Source organism: Phalacrocorax carbo, chromosome 8 (assembly GCF_963921805.1).
Source record: "Phalacrocorax carbo chromosome 8, bPhaCar2.1, whole genome shotgun sequence".
Classification (NCBI taxonomy): Eukaryota; Metazoa; Chordata; class Aves; order Suliformes; family Phalacrocoracidae; genus Phalacrocorax; species Phalacrocorax carbo.
Window position 1 is genome coordinate 41,000,791 of NC_087520.1, and position 22,407 is coordinate 41,023,197.

General features: G+C 41.7%; 1 protein-coding gene across 5 annotated transcripts in view; it reads left to right on the forward strand.

The window, feature by feature from the left end:
* The window catches only part of CMIP (c-Maf inducing protein), a 138,061-nt gene that overhangs the window by 106,816 nt on the left and 8,838 nt on the right, over nucleotides 1–22,407 (forward strand). For 4 of the 5 annotated variants that reach the window (XM_064459646.1, XM_064459649.1, XM_064459650.1 and 1 more), the window contains exons 8-16: nucleotides 3,062–3,165; nucleotides 3,814–3,918; nucleotides 5,165–5,518; nucleotides 14,471–14,536; nucleotides 15,642–15,668; nucleotides 16,134–16,182; nucleotides 17,671–17,796; nucleotides 20,326–20,442; nucleotides 21,866–22,006. In XM_064459646.1, coding sequence (XP_064315716.1) covers nucleotides 3,062–3,165; nucleotides 3,814–3,918; nucleotides 5,165–5,518; nucleotides 14,471–14,536; nucleotides 15,642–15,668; nucleotides 16,134–16,182; nucleotides 17,671–17,796; nucleotides 20,326–20,442; nucleotides 21,866–22,006 — 1,089 coding nt within the window. The remainder of the gene's footprint in view (nucleotides 1–3,061; nucleotides 3,166–3,813; nucleotides 3,919–5,164; nucleotides 5,519–14,470; nucleotides 14,537–15,641; nucleotides 15,669–16,133; nucleotides 16,183–17,670; nucleotides 17,797–20,325; nucleotides 20,443–21,865; nucleotides 22,007–22,407) is intronic. The other variant, XM_064459648.1, reaches the window with a different exon arrangement.

Sequence of the window (22,407 nt, forward strand, 5' to 3'; positions counted from 1 at the left end):
CCCACCTGGCTCTTGGCTCCTTATTTACTCCCTGTATGCCATCCTTGTAGTTATGATGGTTTAAAAACAATTAAGTAACAAAATTAGAATAGGGACTTTGTTGATTTTGAGTTGAGGTCCTCAACTTTTTTTTCTGTAAGACACCCCCAGCTCTCTGGATTTCCATTTTTCTTTAGACTCATGTCCAATGAATTCATACCAAGGTTTCATGAATTTCCTTATGCCTTTCTGCTGTTCTTCCTTCTCATTCCAGGAATCATGTACTCTGTCATTTTATGATTGTTCTCTCCTAGGCTGCTTTCTCTCTTCTCATTGCCCATCAGTTCCTTGCTAGTGATTGAAATAGATGCTAGGAGACTGCCCTGTCAGCTTTGCTCTCTCCACCCTATATACCAGATTCCCCCCTGCCCTGACTCTGAAGCTATTCTTACATGATCCATGTTCCTTTCCTAAGAGAGGTCTGGATGTTTACCGGCCCTCCATCCTTGTGGCATATTAAGTTTTCTGCCATGGTTTTGAAGTTATATAAAGAAATTTTTCTTCACAATGCTGTGGCAGAGTAACAAATAAATAAAATAAAATATTTAAGACAGTTGACTTGGCTGTAAGCTCAAGATGGGTCTCGTACATCTGTAACTGTACAAGCAACTTCTATTCACTCACTGATACAATTTTAGAGACCATCTGCTGTCCTCTGTGTACAGCCCAGTACCAGAACCCGGTAGAAAACAGTTCATATTTCTCATTTTTACAACAGTATTATTATTTAACTCCTTGAGTTTACAGGACTAGGTAGAAAGCCCAAGATGGCAAAAGGTCATATTCCTGGCTCTGTGCCTGTACTCTGCAGACATGTAAACATTTTTGAATATTCTGTAGTGTTCAATGAAATATTCTGTAAATGTTATTCTTGGATTCCAGACTGATTTTTTTAAAGCATCCAGAGCTCTTGAGGGGTCTCAAATAAAATCTAAATGCATAGTGTAATGCTTGTATTTGGTTAGCTTCAGAGAATTGGGTATATTTGCCATACTTAACATTTGCAGATTAAAAATCAACATGTCTGTACCGCAGTGTGTAGTCAGAGAATTTACGGTGTCATATATTAATTGGAGTGGATTTGGGCACTTTACTGCTCTCTAGGGACTTCTGTACTGAATAGCCTTTTAAAGTGTGCGTGTGTGTGTGTGCATGCATGTAAATAAAGTTATCCTTTAGAGGGACAGTGTTGTTGGCAGTAAACTCCATAACCTTATGAGGCCCCATGCAATTCAGTGTGCTTAGAGCAGGATGCCTAGTTGCCTGTTCCCACCTTTGCTGCCAACTTGCTCTGTGGTCTTTGATAAGTTCATGAGAAGTTTTGTTCCACAGTTGCCCACCTATGAAATGGGGAAAGAGTGCTTCATGTATCTATCGTTTTGAAATCTGAAAGGAACGAGGATAGCTTTTTGTCTTGCTGATACTACCGGTTACGTGCAGGGCTGGAGACTATTGTACACTGGCTGGTTTGGGGAGTGCTCAGCAACCTCTTGGTACCTTTGGATTTCAGCTGTTGGTAGGCTCAGCCCAAACGTTTTATATAAGCGCTATTGTTTCTGGGGGCTTTTTTGACCAAACAATATCGATAGAGTGTATTTTTCTGTACCTGGTATGGTGACAGGTATACAATATTATAATGAGAGAGATATTTTATTTTAGAACAGTCAGCAAGGACATCCTCTTTATGATCTCTTGGACTTCCGTTCTAACTTAAGTGAGGACACCTACACAGGTTGAAAAATTTCACAAATTACAACTGTAAAAGCAATCTTGCAAAGAGTGTTCATGAAATTAAATGGCACCAAATGATATATGAAGCACACATGGTCTCATGCCCTTGAACCAAGTGTATTTGCACCTGCCCAAAGGAGTTGTTAGAAGTTTAATGATTTTAATTGCAATATCAACTGTGGAATGACCCACAGGCCCTTTGCTGGGTGAAGGTACCACGTAGTCAGTACAAGCAAAGAGTGTCACTTGGACTTGAAGGAGACATTCTTCTGTCTGGGCTTGTATCCACATTTTTGGTAATTTTCTGTACCTGTAAAACCTATGAGATGTTAATATAGGTTGTGCTATAGAAGTGCCTGAAACCAAAATAAGTAACAGAAGGTTTCAGTGCTTTCAGAGTGTATCTTCCCTTTTACAGACCACCAGTTCATTACCACTTGTGGCATTTCTTTAAAATTTCAGTTGCCATTTATTTTTTCAGGATTACTCTTCTTCCACAGCCAGCTGCTTGAGGGATAACTGGGAGGGCTTGTTTGCCCTCAGTGGGCCTTGTTCACCGCTGGGAAATTTAGCTTTGTAGTTCTGTAACACCTGTGTCATAAGGGTACACCTGTGTAAATGTGAAGAAATATGCTGTGGAATAACACTCACCAGACAGCAGATTTTACTCCTGTCACATCTAAAAATAGCAGGTGATGTGAGGAGATGCAGGATTTCAGTTAGCAGGTGCCTTTCTGACTGTAGAGTTTGAAGAAAGTGACTGTTGAGCTCACCTGCCAAATTTGTATTGTAGCTGGAGTAAAATCACTGGAGAAAGAACTGATCTCTGGTTTTATACTTGGTCACTTATTGATCGCATGTCAAAAAGATTTTCTCTAAAACCAGGATAGGTATGATGTCAACATGGAAATAAAATATTTGAGTTGCATTTCTTAAAAACTGCAGGTATGAGTGGAAGCAAAAATGCAAGACAACAACAAATGCATTTCAAAATAAAGGTATAATGTGAAGTGTACAAAAGAAATGTAAGTGCAGGTAGGGTTTTTTAAATTATTAAACATGTCTTTTGTTTCAATGTGGGCATGGGGGAAAGAGGAGATTGGAAAGCATGTCATTGTTAGTGGGAAGAACGTTACTTCAACATGCAGTGATACTGTGTTCTTGAAGCTGTCAGCATAATAACAAAGTGAATTTAGTTGTGTTTGAGTTGATTTCTTTTGAAAACCCACAGTTTTGATATACATTGCAGGCATGTTTCACCGTCTTCACTGAGTCTCTCCTTTTTGGACAGGATTTTGGGAAGTGCCCTCGGTTGCGGCTGTTCACTCAGGAGTATATTCTGGCTTTGAATGAGCTGAATGCTGGAATGGAGGTGGTGAAGAAGTTTATTCATAGGTTAGTCACATTTAATTTATGCTGTATTTCCAGTCCTGTGAACATGCTTCATTGTATTACTTACCCTAGCCGCGCTCATCTCTTTACTGGCTGTTAAGAGTGGCTGGTGCTTTTTGGTACTGCCAAACAGCAAATAAATTAGAAGAATCTGTGAGGCAATGTTGCTGAAGTCTGGGGTTTTTGAGTTTGGTTGGGTAGTTGGTTTGGTTTTTTTGGGTGTTTTTTATGAGGGGGAGGGGAAGGGAATGGCATTTGTTTTGGTTTGGGTTTTGTTTTTTTTAATTAATTCTCAAATATGGCTGGGGTTTTCTGCTGAGTTACACACTGGAAGCAAATGGACTTTGCTGTGTGTACGTTCTTTTTATACATTTAGACTCAGAGCCTCTACAGAGAGATTCCCATTAACTTTAGACCACATAATGCTCAGTCACATGTGAGATTTTTGGGAGGGACCATAGAGATACCACGTCAAATAAACTGAGGAAGCAGCTTAGCCTTATTCATAAATAGGGCCATTGGGTAGGAATTTATAGGGTTAAAATAAACCTTGTTATAGCCTTTCTATCCAGTTCTGGCACCCCGTTCTGTCTGACTGATTTTGCCCACAGAAATCTTCACAATGGTGTCATCTTGGTTTTTGTTTTTCAGCATGCATGGTCCAACTGGACAATGCCCCCATCCCAGGGTCCTGCCAAATCTTGTAGCTGTCTGCTTAGCAGCCATTTATTCGTGTTATGAGGAATTTATCAACAGGTCAGTATGAATTCCCAGCTGACCGCGTGTTATTCACTTCCAAACCCACGGTATCTGTAAACAAGATCGGTGTGAGCATGGGTGCGGATATGTGAGACTGTGTCTTCGTTCTCACTCCGCTCATTGCTAACATTACGTGTGGGAGTTCTGGTCAATCACGTGCGTGTTTTTGTAGATATGTGACTATATTTGTTACACTTTGTGTGCTTGAAAACCTAAAAGATGCTGGACCTTCGTTCACTTGTACTCACTATGGCATGTTTTGAGGCAGTGAGTGTGGCAATCTGCTATTGCACATCTTTGGCTCCCATGCTTGAAAAAGGGGGCAGTGCTGGTGACGCAAGGAGCTCGGCAGTTCCCAGTACAGAAGTACTGCAAGCTGCAGTAACTTCCAGGATGAAGCTCAACAGCCAGCAGCATTCTGATCTTGGCCACTGTTGAGATATTCCTCTAAGACAGACTGCAGCTGTAACCAGCCTTTTTAAGCCAGCAGAAGATGAGAGTGCTCCACAAGAGTCTCTGGGAATTAAGCACTACCCAGAGCAGTGTCCGTTTTGCTCCCTTTCTGGCACATGAAGTGTGTGTTGCACCTAAAGCGAAGGGAAGGGTGAGATCTTGAAGAAGGGGTGTGTGTAAATCCCTGTGTATCTACAGCTTTGAACCGTAGCTGGTTTCACAATGCTGTCACCGTTATTGTGGAAAATTTGATTCCTGACTTACCGCAAAATAGATGCCACAGTTCGTGACACACGAGCCGGTTTCCAGTAGACACTGAGGGTTCCCCTCTGCTATGTTTCCTGTTTGTTTATGCCTATCTGACTTTCCTCATGGTAGAGCATGGACAGGGGCTGCCTCGTGTCCAACAAAAATTCCAGACGTGAGGGCTGCAGACATATGTCTGGGCATGTACTGTAGGCAGATACATACTTGGGCATGGATTCTGTTACAGCTTTGCACAACTTGGATGCGAAAGTTCACCTTTATACTAAACTAGCATGTCAATTAGAGTAATGAAAAGCTCAAATCTTTGTAGAATAGGGGGCTGGAGAACAGTCCTATTAGAGCCTTTTAATGTTTTTAATTGATTTCAGTAACCCAATTACACAGGATAAAGCAATCCGGTGGGCTGGGGTGAAATGCAGTGGGAAATTGCAAAAGAACTTGGCTTCTCAGTGTTGCACTCTCTCTCCTGCTCTCTGCTGTTATGTCTGTCTGTTGAAATTATTTGTTTATTTTTAAAATTCAGTCGAGACAATTCGCCAAGCCTGAAGGAAATTCGGAATGGCTGCCAGCAGCAATGTGACCGAAAGCCTAATCTCCCCCTCCGCCTTCTTCATACAAGTCCTGACCTGGTCTCTCAAGAGGCCACCTTGACTGAATCCCGTCTCAAACCAGTTATTGTCACTTCAAGTGAGATCCATGTGGAAGTGGAGCGCAACAACACAGCTAATCAGAAGATGACAGCCAACGTTGGCAATGACAGTGAGCCCAACCTGATTGACTGCTTGATGGTCAGTCCTACCTGCAGCACCATGAGCATTGAGCTGAGTGCCCAGGCAGACAGGATCCTTGGCTGTTATGTTGAAATACTCAAGATGCTGTGAGTAACTATTTTAAACAGCTCTTTGAACAATGTCATCCTAACCATGGGGGGCTTTTCCCACAGGCCTGTCGTCTTCAACATCTGTGGCCAGCAGGCACATGGTTATAAATCTAACTCCAGCTCTAGAGTCCAGCCTCTGAAAGAGACATCTGGCACTGCCAATATGTTCTAAAAATAGCACTAGGAAGATGAAAATGGAAAGCTTATTTGTACAGTGAGCTTCAGGCATATTACAGAAGATGGGACGTTGTTGCCAATGGTTTCTGTTTTGTTCTTGCCTACCAAAAAAAAATCCATTTGTCTCCTCCAGGGCTCTCGGGATTGCCCGAGACACAGCTAGAAAAGTCAGGTCTGTGCTAGGCTCAGTGCTTGTGCAGTGACAGGCAGCACTGCTCCCCTGGCTTCAGCAGGAGTTGGATGAGGTCAGTGGCTTTCACTCTGGTGTTCTCCCTTCATATGTTTGTAGAAGTTCTAAGACTTCTTCAGATTTACTTGTATTAGAGCAGAGTCTCTATTTGTCAACCAGTTGCTTTGGTGTGGAGGACCTGTATTAGTGAGTGAATGCTTAAACAGCCTTTACAAAATGATGGCTCTATGGTTTCCTGGAAGGCAAATCCTCTTAGTATCTTAATGAGGAATACAAAATAAGAAGCTCTTTGGGAAAAGGTTGGTTTTCTCTTGGATAAATAAATGAAAAAGGAGTAACACAAAAGGTAGAATGAAGAATGGAAGCTTATAATAGAAGTGCAGTAAAACAACCCGAAACAACTCTGACACTTCTGCTACTTAGTTGCAGTATGTCTTTGGGCAAACTGCTGTATTTCTACATTAATTATTTTTAAACAATGTAAGGCTTAATGAAGTGATAGTTGAGTTTTTTAGAATACAAAAGACATCATGGGTGAAATTTGGACTCTGCTGTAAACTGTGAGCATGTAGCTACACTGAAGTCAAATGCAAATCTGGGTGTATGCTCTTGAGGAATCAAAGTCCAACTGCCATGATGCAGGATTTTGTGAAAGTTTTGTCCCACATTTTCATTTATTTCAAAATACATAGTATCAATTTTCAGCATGGTTCTTTCACTCACTGCAGAGCTGGCTTGCAAATACATACACACGCATACACTCAGAACTGGAGACAGGACAGGTGAATCCAAGATACTGTTCCCATTAGATTCTTGAGCAGGAAGTTGCTGAAGGCTAATTTATCCCCCACCCCCCAGCCTGGCCTCTTCTGCCTTTAAAAATGTTTGCATTAAAAAAGCACAGCATCTGACTTTGCTTCACCTGGTGACTTCTAAGTCTTCATGCACCCAGGTGCTACATGAAACACATTGTGTATTTATTCCCTTCCCCTTGACTCTAGATGTTTTCCATAAACGCTATGAACTCTTTCAGTCCTGATGCTGGCTTGGTTGCTGACTCACTAAACATTGATGGTTTTGGTTTCATCATGCAGCTGACATACACTTATAAACAAAATCACAGATGTTCTTCCTCACAGTCTCTCCGTATTTTGAACATTTGATATGCCAGGTCTCAATTCCCATATAATTTCCTACACAAAGAACTCTTATTTCACTCCATACCTTAAAATAACGTATTTTTTGATGCGTTTGCTGTCTTTTTAAGAGTCAAGCACTTCAACAGCAACAGTGAAAATGGGAATTTGTTATTGTTATCGCACAGGTTGTAGGTGTGGAGCAGATTTGTGCCCTTTTTCAGCTTGTACAATGGTAATTCTGAAGTGTGGAACCCACAGGATGTGTATAGTGAAGGACCAGCAATACTGCAAAATTGGTGCAACTCTCCTGAGACTGCCTTGCCAGAGTCCACACCCTGCTTGAGAAATCACAACCTATGAGAATATAGGATGGTTTCTAAGGCAGAGCCATGGCTGGTGTATATTGTAACTCTGCTGATTTGGATTCCCTTCTGTTCCTGTTCATCCCTTGATTTTTTAAATTTTTTTTTTGGACCTGAAAGCATTAATGCAAAAATTAATTCTGCTCCTGATTCTGCTGCTGGCTTACTAGAAAGTTTCAGATAAGTTGCTTGTTTTTTGTGCCTCAGTTTCCTTACCCATAAAATATAGGTAAAGATTTTGAAGGTTGATTTTTAAACTCTGAAACTAGTGATGGAAAAGCATTGTAGAAGGGCTAGTAGTTATTAACAAAATGAAAGATAATGCTGTTGTGATGATGATTCCTTGCATGCTCAAACTCTATTACTGTACTTTGAAAAACCAAGAATGTGAAGAGAGTTGAAGAACATGCCAATAGGAAGAAAACATCCATTATAAAACAACTGCTGTCCAGGAGCTGAGCTCTCAGCAGGCAGTCACTAAAATAATGTTCTTATTAATAACAGTGGTAAGCCAAACATAAATAAGTTGCTTAGCATTGAATTTAATTGTTCTTTTAGGTGCCTGACTCAATATCATCATCAAAACAAGAGAGTCGCCAACAATGATATTTTTTTTACATAATTAGCTCAGGGCAGCAGGGAGTAATTTATTTAGGCAGATTTTAATTGTTGAAAGTCTAGCAAATAAGTATTCTTAACTGTATCTTCAGCAAAGGACATTTTATTGTTCACTTAACTCCTACACAATACTTACTTTTTTTTTGGGGGGGGGGACACTACTTCTGATATTGATAAAAATTTAACTGCAATTATTTAATAATCACTGCCATACCCCACTTTTGGCACAGAAGGCTAAATGTGCAGATTAGAAAGTTCATCTATGTGGCTGCTATTGCAGCACCAAGAATGTCTTTGACCCTTTTTCTGATGTAGTTGAGTAACAGAACACAACTGTTGCATACTAAAGGAAAACAGAATATAATGGTTGGCAGATGACCCAAAGTCTGGGCAGATTTGAAAGGAGAGACAGTCTCTAGTGGAACATGGTATTTTGTCCTGCACTCAAAAGTAGATCAAACTTCTGTGTCAATATTCTCTAATGCATTCTGGACTCTGATCGTGTTATCGATGCCAGTCAGTGCCTCCTGAATGGTACAAGTCTTAAACTGGTGCGTAGAAAATGCACTAAATTAATTGAAATCTTTCTGTTCATCATATTAAATTAGAGACTCTGAGAGCTGTGTTGTCCAGCTCCTACTTGCATGTTAATGTTTCCATGCATTAGAGAATTTCTTGTACAGCCAAACTTGTGCTTGAACAGCACAACTGCGGTTAGAGAAATTTGCAGTAAAAGGGACCGTGTGTCCTCTTCCTTAGACTGGATAATTTCAGAGTCTGCGTGTCACCTGAAGGACCCCACTGATTCCCCTGGCCACACCCCGCGTATGGGGAAAACGCTTAAACTGCACCTGTAGTGAAATCTAGATCAACAAATAGCAAACTAAACTGGCTGCAAGAACAGACACCTCTTAGGGAGACTGTGACTGTGATGATCTATCGGAAGCTGTCACCCTTCGTTTGTGTTATTTTTTGTTTCCATGGCTGCCTGTAGTGGCAAGGGTCCTTCCAGATGGCCAAATGCTTCTACACCTCTCTGGGGCATGTGTGACCAGGGTAGAGTTGGCTCCATTGGGCAAACGTGCATTGCTCTTTCCTGATGCTACCATGCCAACTATGAGCAGTGGAGACCTTTTCTGTTCTCAGCATCCAGGCCAAGACCTTTCTAGGGCCTTTCAATGGTGCTAAATTTTCTTTAAAAAAAACAAACAAACAAGCCCAGCTCAAAAGAAGGCTGAACATGAAATGATACCTCACTGTTTTGCAGATAGCAGGGTTTGCCTTATATGACAGGGCGTCTGATGGGTCTTATTCTCAGCCTGCCCTGGAGCCCTGAGCTAAACCTTGTGTCCTACAATTCAGAGGAGGTGGACCTAGAGCCGGGGAAAGAAGGGATAAGGTACACATCTAGGGGGCTTGGTCATATTATTATCTGATAACAGAGGAGTTACCCGAAAGATTTTGATCTTGTCAAGCTGCTCAGTCTGGAGAAACAAGCTGCTTCCAAGTAGTTGCTCCTTGTCTCTTTATTATCCTCTAAAAACAGGGGACTCGGGGCTTGCAGTCTCTTGGTAATCAGACAGACAGCTTTCCAAATGCAAGCACCCACTGGAGCTTCCCCAGCCTTCTCTGCATTCCCCAATAGGTCAGTGGCATGCTCTGAATATCCCAAGTGGATTCTCTTATGTCATGTTTATCAGGGTTGCCCTGGGCTGCTAATATGTTTTGGATTGTTTGTGCCGCACATGACATATGGGCAGGTTTTCATTTTGGTGAAAGGTGATCCCGGGGAAGGAAAATGTATTATGTTGGCAGTCCAATAGCGACGATGGCCCAAAGGCAAAGTCACTGCAGTCGGGGATTATTTAATTATTAGGGTTGGCCAGTGTTCTGGCCCATACCCCAAAAAAGGTTTCTGGGTAAGTGAACCTTGTGCAGTAGCAGGTGACTGCTCTGACGGCCTTCACCTGCTTGGCAGCCTGGGACGCATTTCCCAAGAACCCATAGATCGGGCTGCATGTTGACTGCTGTGCCACTCTCCTAAAATTGCAAATCCTGCAAAAATCAGAGCCAGTGAGTACATCAGGGAGTCTTTCTCGCCTCTGCTTTTATAAGGCCAATCCTGGGATTTAAGGTGTGTGATGAGCGTGAGCGTTCAGCCCAGCACCCTTTGAAGAGCTCTAAAGGGAGTTTGTCACAGGCGCTCTCCCGAGTTCTCCCTGTAGCTCTGTGCTCCCTCCTCCTCCTGGCATGGCGTCTTTGTCTGGCTCATCGCAGTGGTTGTTAACTGCAGCCAGAGCTAATCTATCTCCCTTTCTTTCCCTGCTTCAAACACTCCTGTCTTGTGTTAGAGCTTTGAATGGACCAAAAAAAAAAAAAAAGCAACTGTCTGAAATGAAAGAAGAGTGCAGATGAGATGAGCACAGACAGCAGGAAAATGTTTTTGAAAAGGGAATAGGTGGGAGGAGGAGAAACACTGTAGGCTTTTAATAAGTAGTTTAGTTTTATTCCTGTGCTATGTTTGTTTCATGTTTCCTAGCTCAGATTGAAGGGATTACAGGTTGTGTAGATTCTATGTTCAGGTCCCACTCATGTGACCAAACTCTATATATTTTGTAGGAGACAGTTTTCTTTCTTTCTTCTCCTCCTAGGAAAACAGGCTGTGGTGTATTTTCACTGCCCTCTCACAGACTTGCTCTGCAAATGGATGCCATACGTAACTCCCAGCTTCAAGAAGAGTCAGAGAGTGATGCTGTCCAACTCTGTCTGCAGTGTTTCACCCAGCCTTAGTCTATTACAAAGCAGCTTTTTTCTTCCCCTTGCAGTTTCCTTTGAAGATCAGCCATGAAAAATTGATTGGTTCACATTATTACTAATCACAGCTCTCCAGATTGCTCAAGGAGGAATTTTAGTGGTGTAACACTTAACCTGCGATGTCACAGGAACTAAGCCTCCCACTGGGTCTCAGCTTTTAAGCTTCTGTTAGGAGGGATTTGTAGGTGCTTTTTCTCATGTGATGTGGAACACCTTTAATACCTTTGAATTTCCTAACTCAGCCTTTTGGCTTTTGGGGTCTCTTCTGCTTAAAAATCTGCTCTTAAAGTTGTTTGCATCTACCAATAAAAATGTCTAATTTGGAGAGTAAAATCAGCTACTGGTTTAGTAGGAATTTCCAAAGAGTATGTATATTTTAAAAAAAAAAGACAAGACTGCTGATTAGACTTGTCGGTTCTTTGAGGGCCCAAACACCAGCACTTGAGTTCCATGCACGAGCTCTCCAGGGCCAGCGTTCAGGCTGCACCCAGAGGTCGTTTGCGAGAAGCGGGGCTGTGATCTGGAGGGTGAGCTGAGCCTTGGGCACAGCAGTGATCCCAAGAGGACAGTACTGCAGGACTGACTGCTGCTGGGGATGTACATGGTAACAGGAGGAGCACACAACATCCTGAGTACAGAAATGGATGTTTGAGTGGAGATAAGGTGCTGACTCAAAGTCAGACTACTTCTTGTGGTCTGGACTATGTTCTCACACCTAACAAACATAGCAAAACCCAGGTTCTGTGGATCAGAGACCTCTGGCACTTCTCATGGCTGCATTGTCTAGCTCCTACAGAGACCTGATAGGTAAATGAGAGACTTTCAGATGAATCCAAACACAGGTCAGAGTTCTGCGTCACCAATCCGTTCAATTTGTCTGTAGGTCAGAAACAACAAATAGTTTTGTAGAGAGCCTTAATTAGTCAAAGCTTTGCTAAAAGAACCCAGAGAGCTCATCTTAGAGGTGCTACGTCAGATGTTTCCTTGACTTATTTCAGTTTATATAACAAGCGTCATCCTCAGGTGTTTCACGATATTCAGTTTACACAGACAAAGTGGAAAAACAACGCCTTGTAATGAAGTCCTCCTTCATGTCTTGATGTTCTGAGGCACTAAACAGAGTTTGTCATCTTCCTTATTTGTTTAGTGTCTAAGCACATAAGGGTTTTTTGTCTCGGGAAGGAACCTTGTGAATGGGTGATCACACAGTGGTCTATCTGCCATGGACTCATGCTCACTTCAGGTTAGTGTAATACCTCTTATCTCAGAGATGCTCCTAATTCAGACCAGAAAACAGAATTCTTGATGGAGGAGGAAATTAGGCTCAATGGCTTCTAGGGCAACTGGCATGGGCATGAGGTTTCTTTTTTGGGTTACTGTAGCGTCACGTGCACTATGCTTTGTACCTCAAGTGCTAATGATAACAAGAGGAAAATAAACAAGTTGTATTTATTAGTGCACATAGGCAGGATTCTCCAATGTTGTTTGTTCGGTGTTTTGAAGAGAACGAGCACTGAGATTTTTGCTTGGCCACCTCAATTGCTGAACTACCTGCCTTTAAGCCCCAGCCTTGTACCTAAGTGCTTTTACGGCTGTTCAGCAAACTGCAGGTGGGAGATGAGACATCTCACTGAACTCAACACGATGTTGTGGTTCTTGGCCTCTTGGTAGAGGGATTTCAGGAAATTACTGGAAAGTACCTGCTAGGATTATCTGGTAATGCACTCATGAAAAGGGCAGGATGACTTGCTGAAGTTGCCTACCAAAATTATAGGGATTTAGTTTTGTGCTAAGTTGCACCTAGCATGGGAAAGAAAAGTGTCTGTATTGAACTTGGGACTTTTGCACAGCAGCGTGGAAGGTCTACTAACCCACCCCACAGTGCTTTTTGTACAGCATTCATCTGCTTTTTAAGATGTTAAGCTACTATCAGATCATAGCTGTTCTTGTGGATTGGTTATTTGCATGAGATGTTATATATTTTTGAAACCTGAACTCATACTACTCTTGTGAAGTGATAAGTGCCTCCCTGGTTGAGTTTTACATCATGAGTACTATCCCTTCAATTAAAATTTCTCAGCATGTTGCTTCTTAAGAATACTGCTCATGCACATAAGTTTTCCTTGTGTTTATGAATGTGCCTATGAACAGTTGTGGACTGTCTGATATCTTGTGTATTATTAGTTTATGGAAGTCTCTGGTTTATGTTGTCAAAGAATGGATGAGAGGATTGGAAATGCATCCAACTTCAATTTCTCTGGGCTAGAACCTTCTCTTTGCAAAAACTGCATTATTTTGGAACACTTCCTGTGCATATGTTGTCGGTTTCTAATGATCTACTATCGGTAGATGCTGTCCATTTGAGAACATTACACTTCGTTCCTTACTAAAGAAACACCATACTTTTGTGCCAAGTTTGCAGTAAGCTGCAGCCAATAATCTGGCTTTTAAAACTGAAATCCAAAGGGTAACAGCAGTAAAAGGAGATGGTAGGCTCTTCTACATTGTCTTCCACAGACATTCCAAGGTGTTTCACCTCATATGAGGTTTACTACATTTACTTCTGTGTGTACTCATTGGTATTAATTGGAGCAAGAGTGGCCTAGCAGGCAGTGCCAGGATCTGGGCTTTGGCTGGTTTGTTCTGTGCCCCATTTTGCTGACTTGCCAAATTCTCTTACCTTCTGTGTTCTTCACTTCATCCATCTTACAATGATTGTACCCATTGTTGCAGTTCATTGGTATGGCAGTTAATTAGTGCTACCTAATCACTAAATATTTTGAGATCATTTGAAGGAGAGGTGTGCGAAGTGCCATTCCTACATGAGAAGTTATACCTGCTTCACCACATGTGCTCAAGGAGCTGGCATTTTGCAGGCATATTGAAATGTTATGCTGCGGGTTAGTTTGCACTGACCAGTGCGTGCTATAAAGCAAAATGTTCTTTTTATCCTGGTTCACATGAGCATCCCCTTATAATGGCTCCTCAGAGAAGGACAGTTCTGTATGTTGACAGCAGAGATGAAAACAAAATGCATCACCTGGGATCTGTGGTGCTAACACAAAAGAGAGGAGAGACTTTTTACAGGGTCCACTGGTCTGAGCTGTCAGTTGTGATTATCCTCATCTGTCCTCTTTCACTCAATAATTTTGACAATGCTTCCTTCTCTAGTCTCTTCGCTCATAAGTAAGAGCTTTGTACTGTTCAAACCGACCCATTCCTATGTGCTAAGGTAAAAAATTTTTGTGTGTGTGTCTGTTTTTACAAATGGCTTATGTTTTATAGAAAAAACCCACTTCCAATTAAATGCAGAGCAGAGCTGTAAATAGCAATGGCTGGGTAATTGCTGTACCAACTTAGATGAAAGTATTACTTAGTGATTAAATGTCAACAGGTTTCATAAACAGCAAATGTCTTTAAGTTGACATAAAGAAGGCCTCTCTGGAGGTCATGGTAAATACCAGATTTATTGTGCCTCAGTGGAGAATGCGCTGGAAATGGAAAGGGAAATGTCACCATAGATCTTTAGAGTGTCTCAGTAAAACAGAAATGTTGTTGGTGCGGGCAGTAAAAAGCTTTTGACTCCTTGAACTGTTAAGAAACCATATACAATACTAGGTATCTTATTCATAAAATGTTCATTTTTCAGGTCAGACTATGATGACTGGAGACCAGCACTGGCCAGCTTGCTTCAACCTATCCCATTTCCCAAGGAGTAAGTGTGCACTGTCTTAGTATTTACTGGGTTATTCTTACTGTTGTAACATGGGGAAATGTAATGTCAGCCAAAACCTGAGGGTAATAGACGCTTTGTGCCTCTAGTATTGATTTAGAATCTAGAGCTGATTTTGGATGATGCAGAGGGACGTGAAGACTTCCCCATCTTCATGTCCTTCCCCATTTCTCTAATGTGATTCTGAAGAGAAAAATGGTTAACTAGTGACAGGCAGACAAGAAAGGAAGGAAAGCTGGTGAGGAGGAGAGTAAAGTAAGAGATTTAGTGGAGGAGGGTACTTTACTGGCATCACAGAGACTTGTATTGTTTGTATTTTGGATTAAATGAAGAAGCTACGCTATGCATCAGCCAAGCTCCCTCGGAAACCTATTAATGAACAGTAGTGTTTGTAAAATGCAGACCTCCACGGACAAACATTACAACCTATAATTGTACAATTTGCTAGCTTATCACATCCCCTAATGACCTGATGTCTTGAATCAGAGAGGTCTAATCCGCCGTGCCAGGTTACCTGGGCTACAGCAAGAGCCCGGAGATAGGCAATAGAGGCATCATTTACCTAAGCCAAACGTGAGTCTTGGGGGAGGTGTAAACCATACCACGATGCAGAGCTCTGCACAGAATGACCATTAATTGCTTTACTGATGTATGGTGTTAATTAGTTGTGACCATACCTTAATTGCGTTGCAGTTAAAGAATTCACCTGGCTCTTGGAGGTTGCCAAAATTCTGTGTGTAATTATATAGCTGTATTGTAAGTCTCTTACTTCTTTCTTCTGACCCAAAACTCCCACTGATGTTAATCAGAGTATTGCCTAAGACAGGACTCAGGAAGAGCTACAAGATTTGTTTCAAGTAATTTCCGGCCCCTGCCCCCCTTCATTTTTCTTCCCCGTAGATTAATGGAGGAGGCTTTACCTGATTGTTTCTGGAGAGGTTATTCTTCTTGTCTTGTGTGCTGCAATTGCTTAGCAAATCCTTTTCTTTTCTGGAAAGGGCTGAAAAGTGGTTGTTTGGTTTTTGCTCCCCCCTCCCCCCCTTCTTTCAAATCCTCATATTCTTCTGTTTTCTGTTTTACATTTCAGGGCTCTTGCACATGAGAAATTCACAAAGTAAGTTTGTGGGGCTTGTTTGTTTTATTAAAGGGGGTAATTACTTAAAATACTTGTACTAGTCAATAATAGCAATGATGCATTATTCATCATGTGCCTCTAATTTTTTTTATCTGTGAGAGGCTGTGAGCATGTTCTGTTAACAATAAAAAGATGTCGTTTTCTTTGTAATTTACTGTGACGGCAGGAGCCCAAGGACTAAAGACACTGGATGCTTACAGAATTTACAAACCAGTTCATCACTGCACATCTCTGAAAGCTTTTCTAGACTATTGTGAATAGACACTGTCCTTGGCAATCACTTTTAGACCTTATATTTCCTTCCAGTGGAAGCAGTTCAACTTGTTTCTCTCTAAAATGTATGAATATATATCGTTTAAAGTGTAATCCAAGAGAAATGTGACACTTGTGTGAATACTGCAACCGGCAAGTGCTTATTGTTGTCCTTTTAACTTTTTTTTTCAGGGAGCTGAAATACGTGATTCAGAGATTTGCAGAAGACCCGAGGCAAGAAGTGAGTTTATTGCCAGTTTACACAGAGGGAGGGATTGCAAGTATACTTGTCCAGAAGATCTCTCCTTTAGTAGTTTGTTTCAAAACATGGCGTGGTTTTGCTGTGCTTAAGTCTCTTAGGGAGTAATAGCTACTCAGGGCACACGGTCTTAGTATGAATGGTTTCTTGCTTTACGTATAAACATGTGTTGTGACCTCCTTGTCTGGCATCAGTTGATATCCTTGCCCCACAGTAACTGCAACCAGCAAGATTTTCCCACTCTGTTGAATCTCTCAGAGCTTTTCATCTTCCGTGCAAAAAAAAAAAAAGGGTAGCACAATGCATGGATCCATACTGCTTACAAAATAACAGGTTTTATTTAGCTGCGTTTCAGTTACATTGTGTGAAAATGACCGTAATTCTCACGAATTAGCAGGAGAAAGGGGGTGGGAGGTGTGTTACTGGAATGAGTGCATAGCTGTAGCCTCACAGTGGCTGACTGCTTCATAGCTGCACATGTAGCTTTTTCAACATCACCAGCTTTGGCTGCGTCAGAGGGAACCTCTCATCTGCGTTAATTTTTGATGTTGGCTTAAACAGAAGAAAGCTCCCCCAAACTGTGGGTGAGGAGGCTGTGTCATCATCATTGCCCAGACCTCCTAGGTTTCATGGTTTTAGCCTTTCTGAGCAGCAGTCATCCTTGTCAGATAAGAGAGACCTTTTTGTCTTAGAATGGCACCAGGACTTCATCCGTCACTAGTGTTACATGCCCAAAGGGGAAGAGCATGGACTTTACCTGTCGTCCCCTGTCTCCCTGCCTCAAAAATTGAAATAGAACATCTGTCTCTTCAAGAGGGGGGAAAAAAAAACCCCTTAATTATGACTCCTCTGTTAAACTGTGGGACTATATATAGTAATCTCTACAGTGGGCTGAATTTAGGCTAATGGTTGCTCACTGGTGACAGTTGTTCTGTGCAACTTCTGTCTTATCCCTGTTGAATTTTCCTTGTGGACTTCCTTTACCCTGACTCTGGTCAAGTTTTCTTAGAGCAGGAGTAATAGGAATTTTTAATGATTGGAATGAGCAAGCCATCAGCCACTGCATTTGGTATGCAGCTCACATCAGAATTATAGACACTCATGCTGGGAGGATGGGGGAAAAATGGCAGAAGCTCAGAAATGTGAGTCTTTTTTTGTTGTTTTTGGTGCGTTTTTTTTTTCCCAAGTGAAAGGATCTGTTGTAGATTAGAGCCATTTTGTGTTTGATTTGTGTAAAGGGAATGAAAAAGGCCATGCAATTAGCAGTGATATGGCTTCCCTCCTTGTTTATACTGAAAAAATGGATTCTGTGAGTGGAAGCTTGCCTGCAGCTCAGTAGACTGGGATATTAACCATGAAACTTCCAGCAGTCCCCAGTTTTGCGGAGTTACTTCTTTTGGCCCAATGTGGGAGATGCTGGTGATTACTGGCAGGAACTGTAACCTTCCCAACGTCTTCACTTTTTGGCAGGTCCACTCATGTTTGCTGAGTGTGCGGGCTGGCAAAGACGGCTGGTTCCAGCTCTACAGCCCTGGAGGAGTGGCATGTGATGATGATGGAGAGCTGTTTGCCAGTATGGTACGTGTCTGCAATAATGTGAGTTTAGTAACTTCTTTGCAGTAAGTAGCTAATGCGTAGTTGGCAGTAACAATTTTTACTTGCTTTTGTCAAAAACTTACCAAAATCATGGTTCTGTAAACCACAAGTGTTTACAGGAAATCTAAATCTTTATATCACCAAATCCATTGAACTTCCTTGCAGTTGCAATTGGGTTAACATGTTAGATTTCTCTTTTTGAACTTTGACGTGTTTTTTCACTGGTGATGTAATGCAGAAAACCACGCATGTATGTGTGTGCATATGTATGTTATGTATTCTTATATTTATAGATGTGCATTTGTGTGTCTGTATAAAATAACTCAGAGAATACGGAAAACTGGCGGACAGGGAAGGCAGACTGTACTGCACATCCACACCTATAGTTTTCATTTATAGGCTACCCTGGAGTTTAAAAGCAACAGTAACACTGAATTAATCAAAGGATGGACAGATACATATAAAAATGTGTTAGTCGTTTCTCTGCCCAATTACACTGTTGTGGGGAGGTATAATTAGAAGGCAGCATTCCATTTCCTGCAGTTATTTCTTTTGTAACTCTTAGAAGGGCTAGACAGAAAACAACAGGTTTTAATAACTGATGCTGGCCTGTCTTCCTATGCAACCTGGGTCAAGTCACGTAGGTCTCAGTGTGTCTTAATTCTCCATATAGCAAGTAAGATGGAAATTATATTATTTTATTTCCCTGGTAAGGGGAAAAACCTGTGTTGAAGTTGGCTGTTGGGTATACAGTGAAGTGACTGTCAGAGGGGATCTACACTGTGTATCTCCCACATGCTGAACATTTTGGGACATAAAGGACATGCATGTCTGTCTGTACTCTTAAATTCAGATGGACCAGATACCTTTGAAACAGATAATGGACAAAGACTGTTCACAAAAGGTTTCATCCCTCTTCACTGATTCTATGTCTTTTTATGTTTGAAAAGAAAATTTCTTCAGAACTGTATTATTTCTCTTGAGAGCTTTTGTGGTCTAGGATATTTATGAGCATCAGGAGATGGCGTGCGTGAGAAAGCACACATTAATATGGGGTACTCTGCCCTTTGCAAGGATGTTGATAAATACTTAAAGAGCTGCTAACGACTAACCATCAAGTTTGAAAAAACATCCTGTTCTGAGATGGACCTTACATTAGTGTTAGTGTCAGTATTTTCCATCACTCAAAACCTCCAAAAAAGCTTAATGATAATTATATGAAATGAAATTCTTTTGGCCTGAAGTTCACTGTTTTTAAAGGCCACCTGAGCTGACGGGTACTTAAGAAGAAAAGATTTTGTGTTATTTCTAAAGGCCTTGCTGATAATGAAGCCATGAAGAATTATTGCATGGTAGCACATGATCTGCATAGAATTGACCCCATCATGGCATGATTGCGATATTTTCAGCAGTAATGGACACAGTCCAGGCAATACCACGAACCAGGAGGACCACAGAACATATTTGCAGTCTTACTGTAGAGTAGTACTGATGCTGAGTCTACGTAATGGAGCTCTTACTGCCGAGGTCGTTGTAAACTACAAATTCTGACATAGCGCATTGCCATCAAGCTGGTGAATCAGCTGTCTGGGCCATAAAATAAGACTTTCAGATAGGAACCCAAAATTCTCTGCAGCTAATCTCTAGGGCTTTTAAATGGGAAGCAATATTGCCAACCTCTTCTGTGAGAAGAGGCTCATATTTGATTTGTACAAGTGTCTTTGCATTTCTTCCTTAGGTGTTACTATGTGATATCATCCGATGCTTTCTGGAGCTAGGAGAGAGTCTACAGGACACTTTTGTTAGCTAGTGGACGTGAAGGAGTCTTACTGAGGCAGTGTTCTCAGCATTTCTTTCCTTTCAGGGAAAACTGAGCAAAAGGGAAAGCAAGATAATGACCCAAGAGCATGAAAGCACATGAAATAATCTCTGACTTAGGGCTCAGGACCGCTGGATTTTCTTAAGGCACTCCTTCCTTTCCCTGTCAGCTCCTGCCTGTTCATTCTGAACAGGTGATATTGTCTGTCAGCACCCCTTAACCAAGGCTAGTGTTCAGCCAGCATATTGCCAGCACCACTGCCTTTTACCTAGACATCCAGCCCACACAACCCTTGCTCACCAGCTGGCATTTCCAGAGAAACTGAACCGCAAACAGATGCAAAAGCAAAATCTCCCGTGGTTCCCCTGGGGCTGGGTTCATCATGTTACTGGGGCTGGGGGCAATTGCACAGCTGCTCTGATGTTCCCTGGGGAGCCTATATCAGGCCTCTGGGCTGTCAGCTGAGCTCCTCTATGGAGGAAAGCTACCCGCTCCCTCAGACCTCACTAGGCATCACCTTTTCCAAAAAGTCACTTCCAGTCAGCAATAAAGCTGTTGAGAGACTGCAACCATACTTGTAATGAGGGCCTCCTTTTCTTTAGGTTTGTTGGAAATACTTAAATTTGTTTGACTGTGTAACAATGTCCCTTCCAGAGGTGTATGAGTTTCTTAGGCTTACACCTCTAATTTTAGTTCTGTTTCTCAAATAGGTTCATATTTTAATGGGATCCTGCTATAAAACGAAGAAGTTCCTGCTTTCACTGGCTGAAAATAAATTAGGACCTTGCATGCTACTGGCTTTGAGGGGTAACCAGACGATGGTAGAGGTAAGCCCTAAACATACGTAGTCGTTTACGAGCAGTATTCAGATTCGGTTTCACGCTGCCTTTCCCAGAATTAGATCTAGTGGAACTAGAGAAGCTGAGTTCAGGTTTGTGTCGTATCAAACACCAGCAGTGAGCAGTTGTGTTTCTCTTAAGTGGAACGAAACATTGCTGTTCTGCAGATATGAGTGTGAATTACATTAAAGGTGGGTGCAAGAATTTTTGGAGACAGAGATTGTTTGCCATAATTCAGTTGGAGAGACTAAGATGGGAAATAAATGGCCATGATGTTATAGGCTGTGGCAAGGGGTCAGAATTCAGGACCACAAGGTTTTTCCATTACTAAATGCCTAATGCTTGTCTTGCCACCTGCGAAATGAGCAGTGCACAAGAGATGCATTTACAAAACGTTATTTACTTCTGTTAATACACTATTTTTGTGCTTATGATTGGTTATTTTTGTTGCACTAATGGTTTATACATATTTTTCTGGGTTTCTAGAGAAGTTTCTCGATAAATGTCATAATATATTTTAAAAGGAAATAGAGGGTCGTTAAATAGAAGGAGTTACAATTTTCATTGACTTAGATCTGCATGCTAATGTGGTTCAGTAAATAGAGTGTGCTGCATGAATTTGAGTATAATGTTCCTTGATTTTTCTTTTTGTTAAAAATAATTAAAATTATGGAGGGACTAAAATCTTTGCATTTTAATTACAATGGCTTGATATGTAGCTGAAAAGGAAAGGCAGCATGAAGGGGTCAGCTTGTGTCCTAAGCCCAAGTGACCCACTGGAATCATCCCCTGGTGTGTGGCTTGCTCCTGGCAGACCCTTGCCCAGGAGTGAGTCCGGCATGTTTCCTATGAGATGGAGGGTGTCCTGGCCGCAGCAGCGAGCTCCCAGCATCACCTTCTCTTGGAGTTTCTCTGGCCTTTCACCGTCCTGACTCATAGACTGGATATACTTCACATGCATTCTGTTTGCGCAGAACCCCCAGCACTTAGGGAACCACTTGGCCCTACTGCTCATCTGTAATGTCCCAAGTCTGCCAATCTGCAGTCTAGCCGGTGTACCTGGGACACACTGGATCAATTGTACCTGTCCTGAAGAGGGCTGTGGCATGAAGCCATCTTCCAGGACTGATGCAAAGTAATTGCACCTCTCAGTCAGAAGGAACGAGCACTAATGGAAGACAGGATAGATAGGCTGGCTTTCAGAGATTAGAGTTCATTCTTTATGAATAAAAAATTGGTTTCTTGTGTTGGAAGGTCAGTAAGTGTTGCTAAGATCCTCTAATCTAGCCTGCATAATGCATGCTCTAACTTATCCAGTAATTTAAACTAGCATGCCCAGTGTAATTAGGGTATTTGGAAGCAATTGAATGTAAGCACTGCAGTGACCACTCTTCTTTGATTCTGCTGCTAGATTTTGTGTTTGATGCTGGAATACAACATCATCGATAATAACGACACCCAGCTCCAGATCATCTCTACTCTGGAAAGCACAGACGTGGGAAAGAGAATGTATGAACAGCTGTGTGACAGGCAGAGGGAGTTAAAAGAGCTGGTATGTCGCCCTGCATGCAGTATTGCCATAGCACATTGTGGTCTGTACTCTCCAGAAATGGAGGTACAAAAGAAAGACAAGCAGGGTGTGAAATTCCCAGTTAACAACAGGATGGGAGCAGTATTGGGAGGATTTTATTGTGAATATATATACTGTGTGATATTTACTGATGTGTCTAATCCCATACTATGTTTATGAATGATATTCAATAACTGCTTAGAATTTGTGTGAAAGAATAAAGGTGAATCCTGCTGTCCTAAGAACTTACAAGTCAGCTTGTCAAATTCTGCCACCTTTTGACATATGAGTAGCAAATGGTTCTAGTGCTGGCCAGCATTTCTTAATGCTTTGACATTCACAACATTTCACTGAGATGGTCTTTAGGTCTAGTTCTCAGAGAT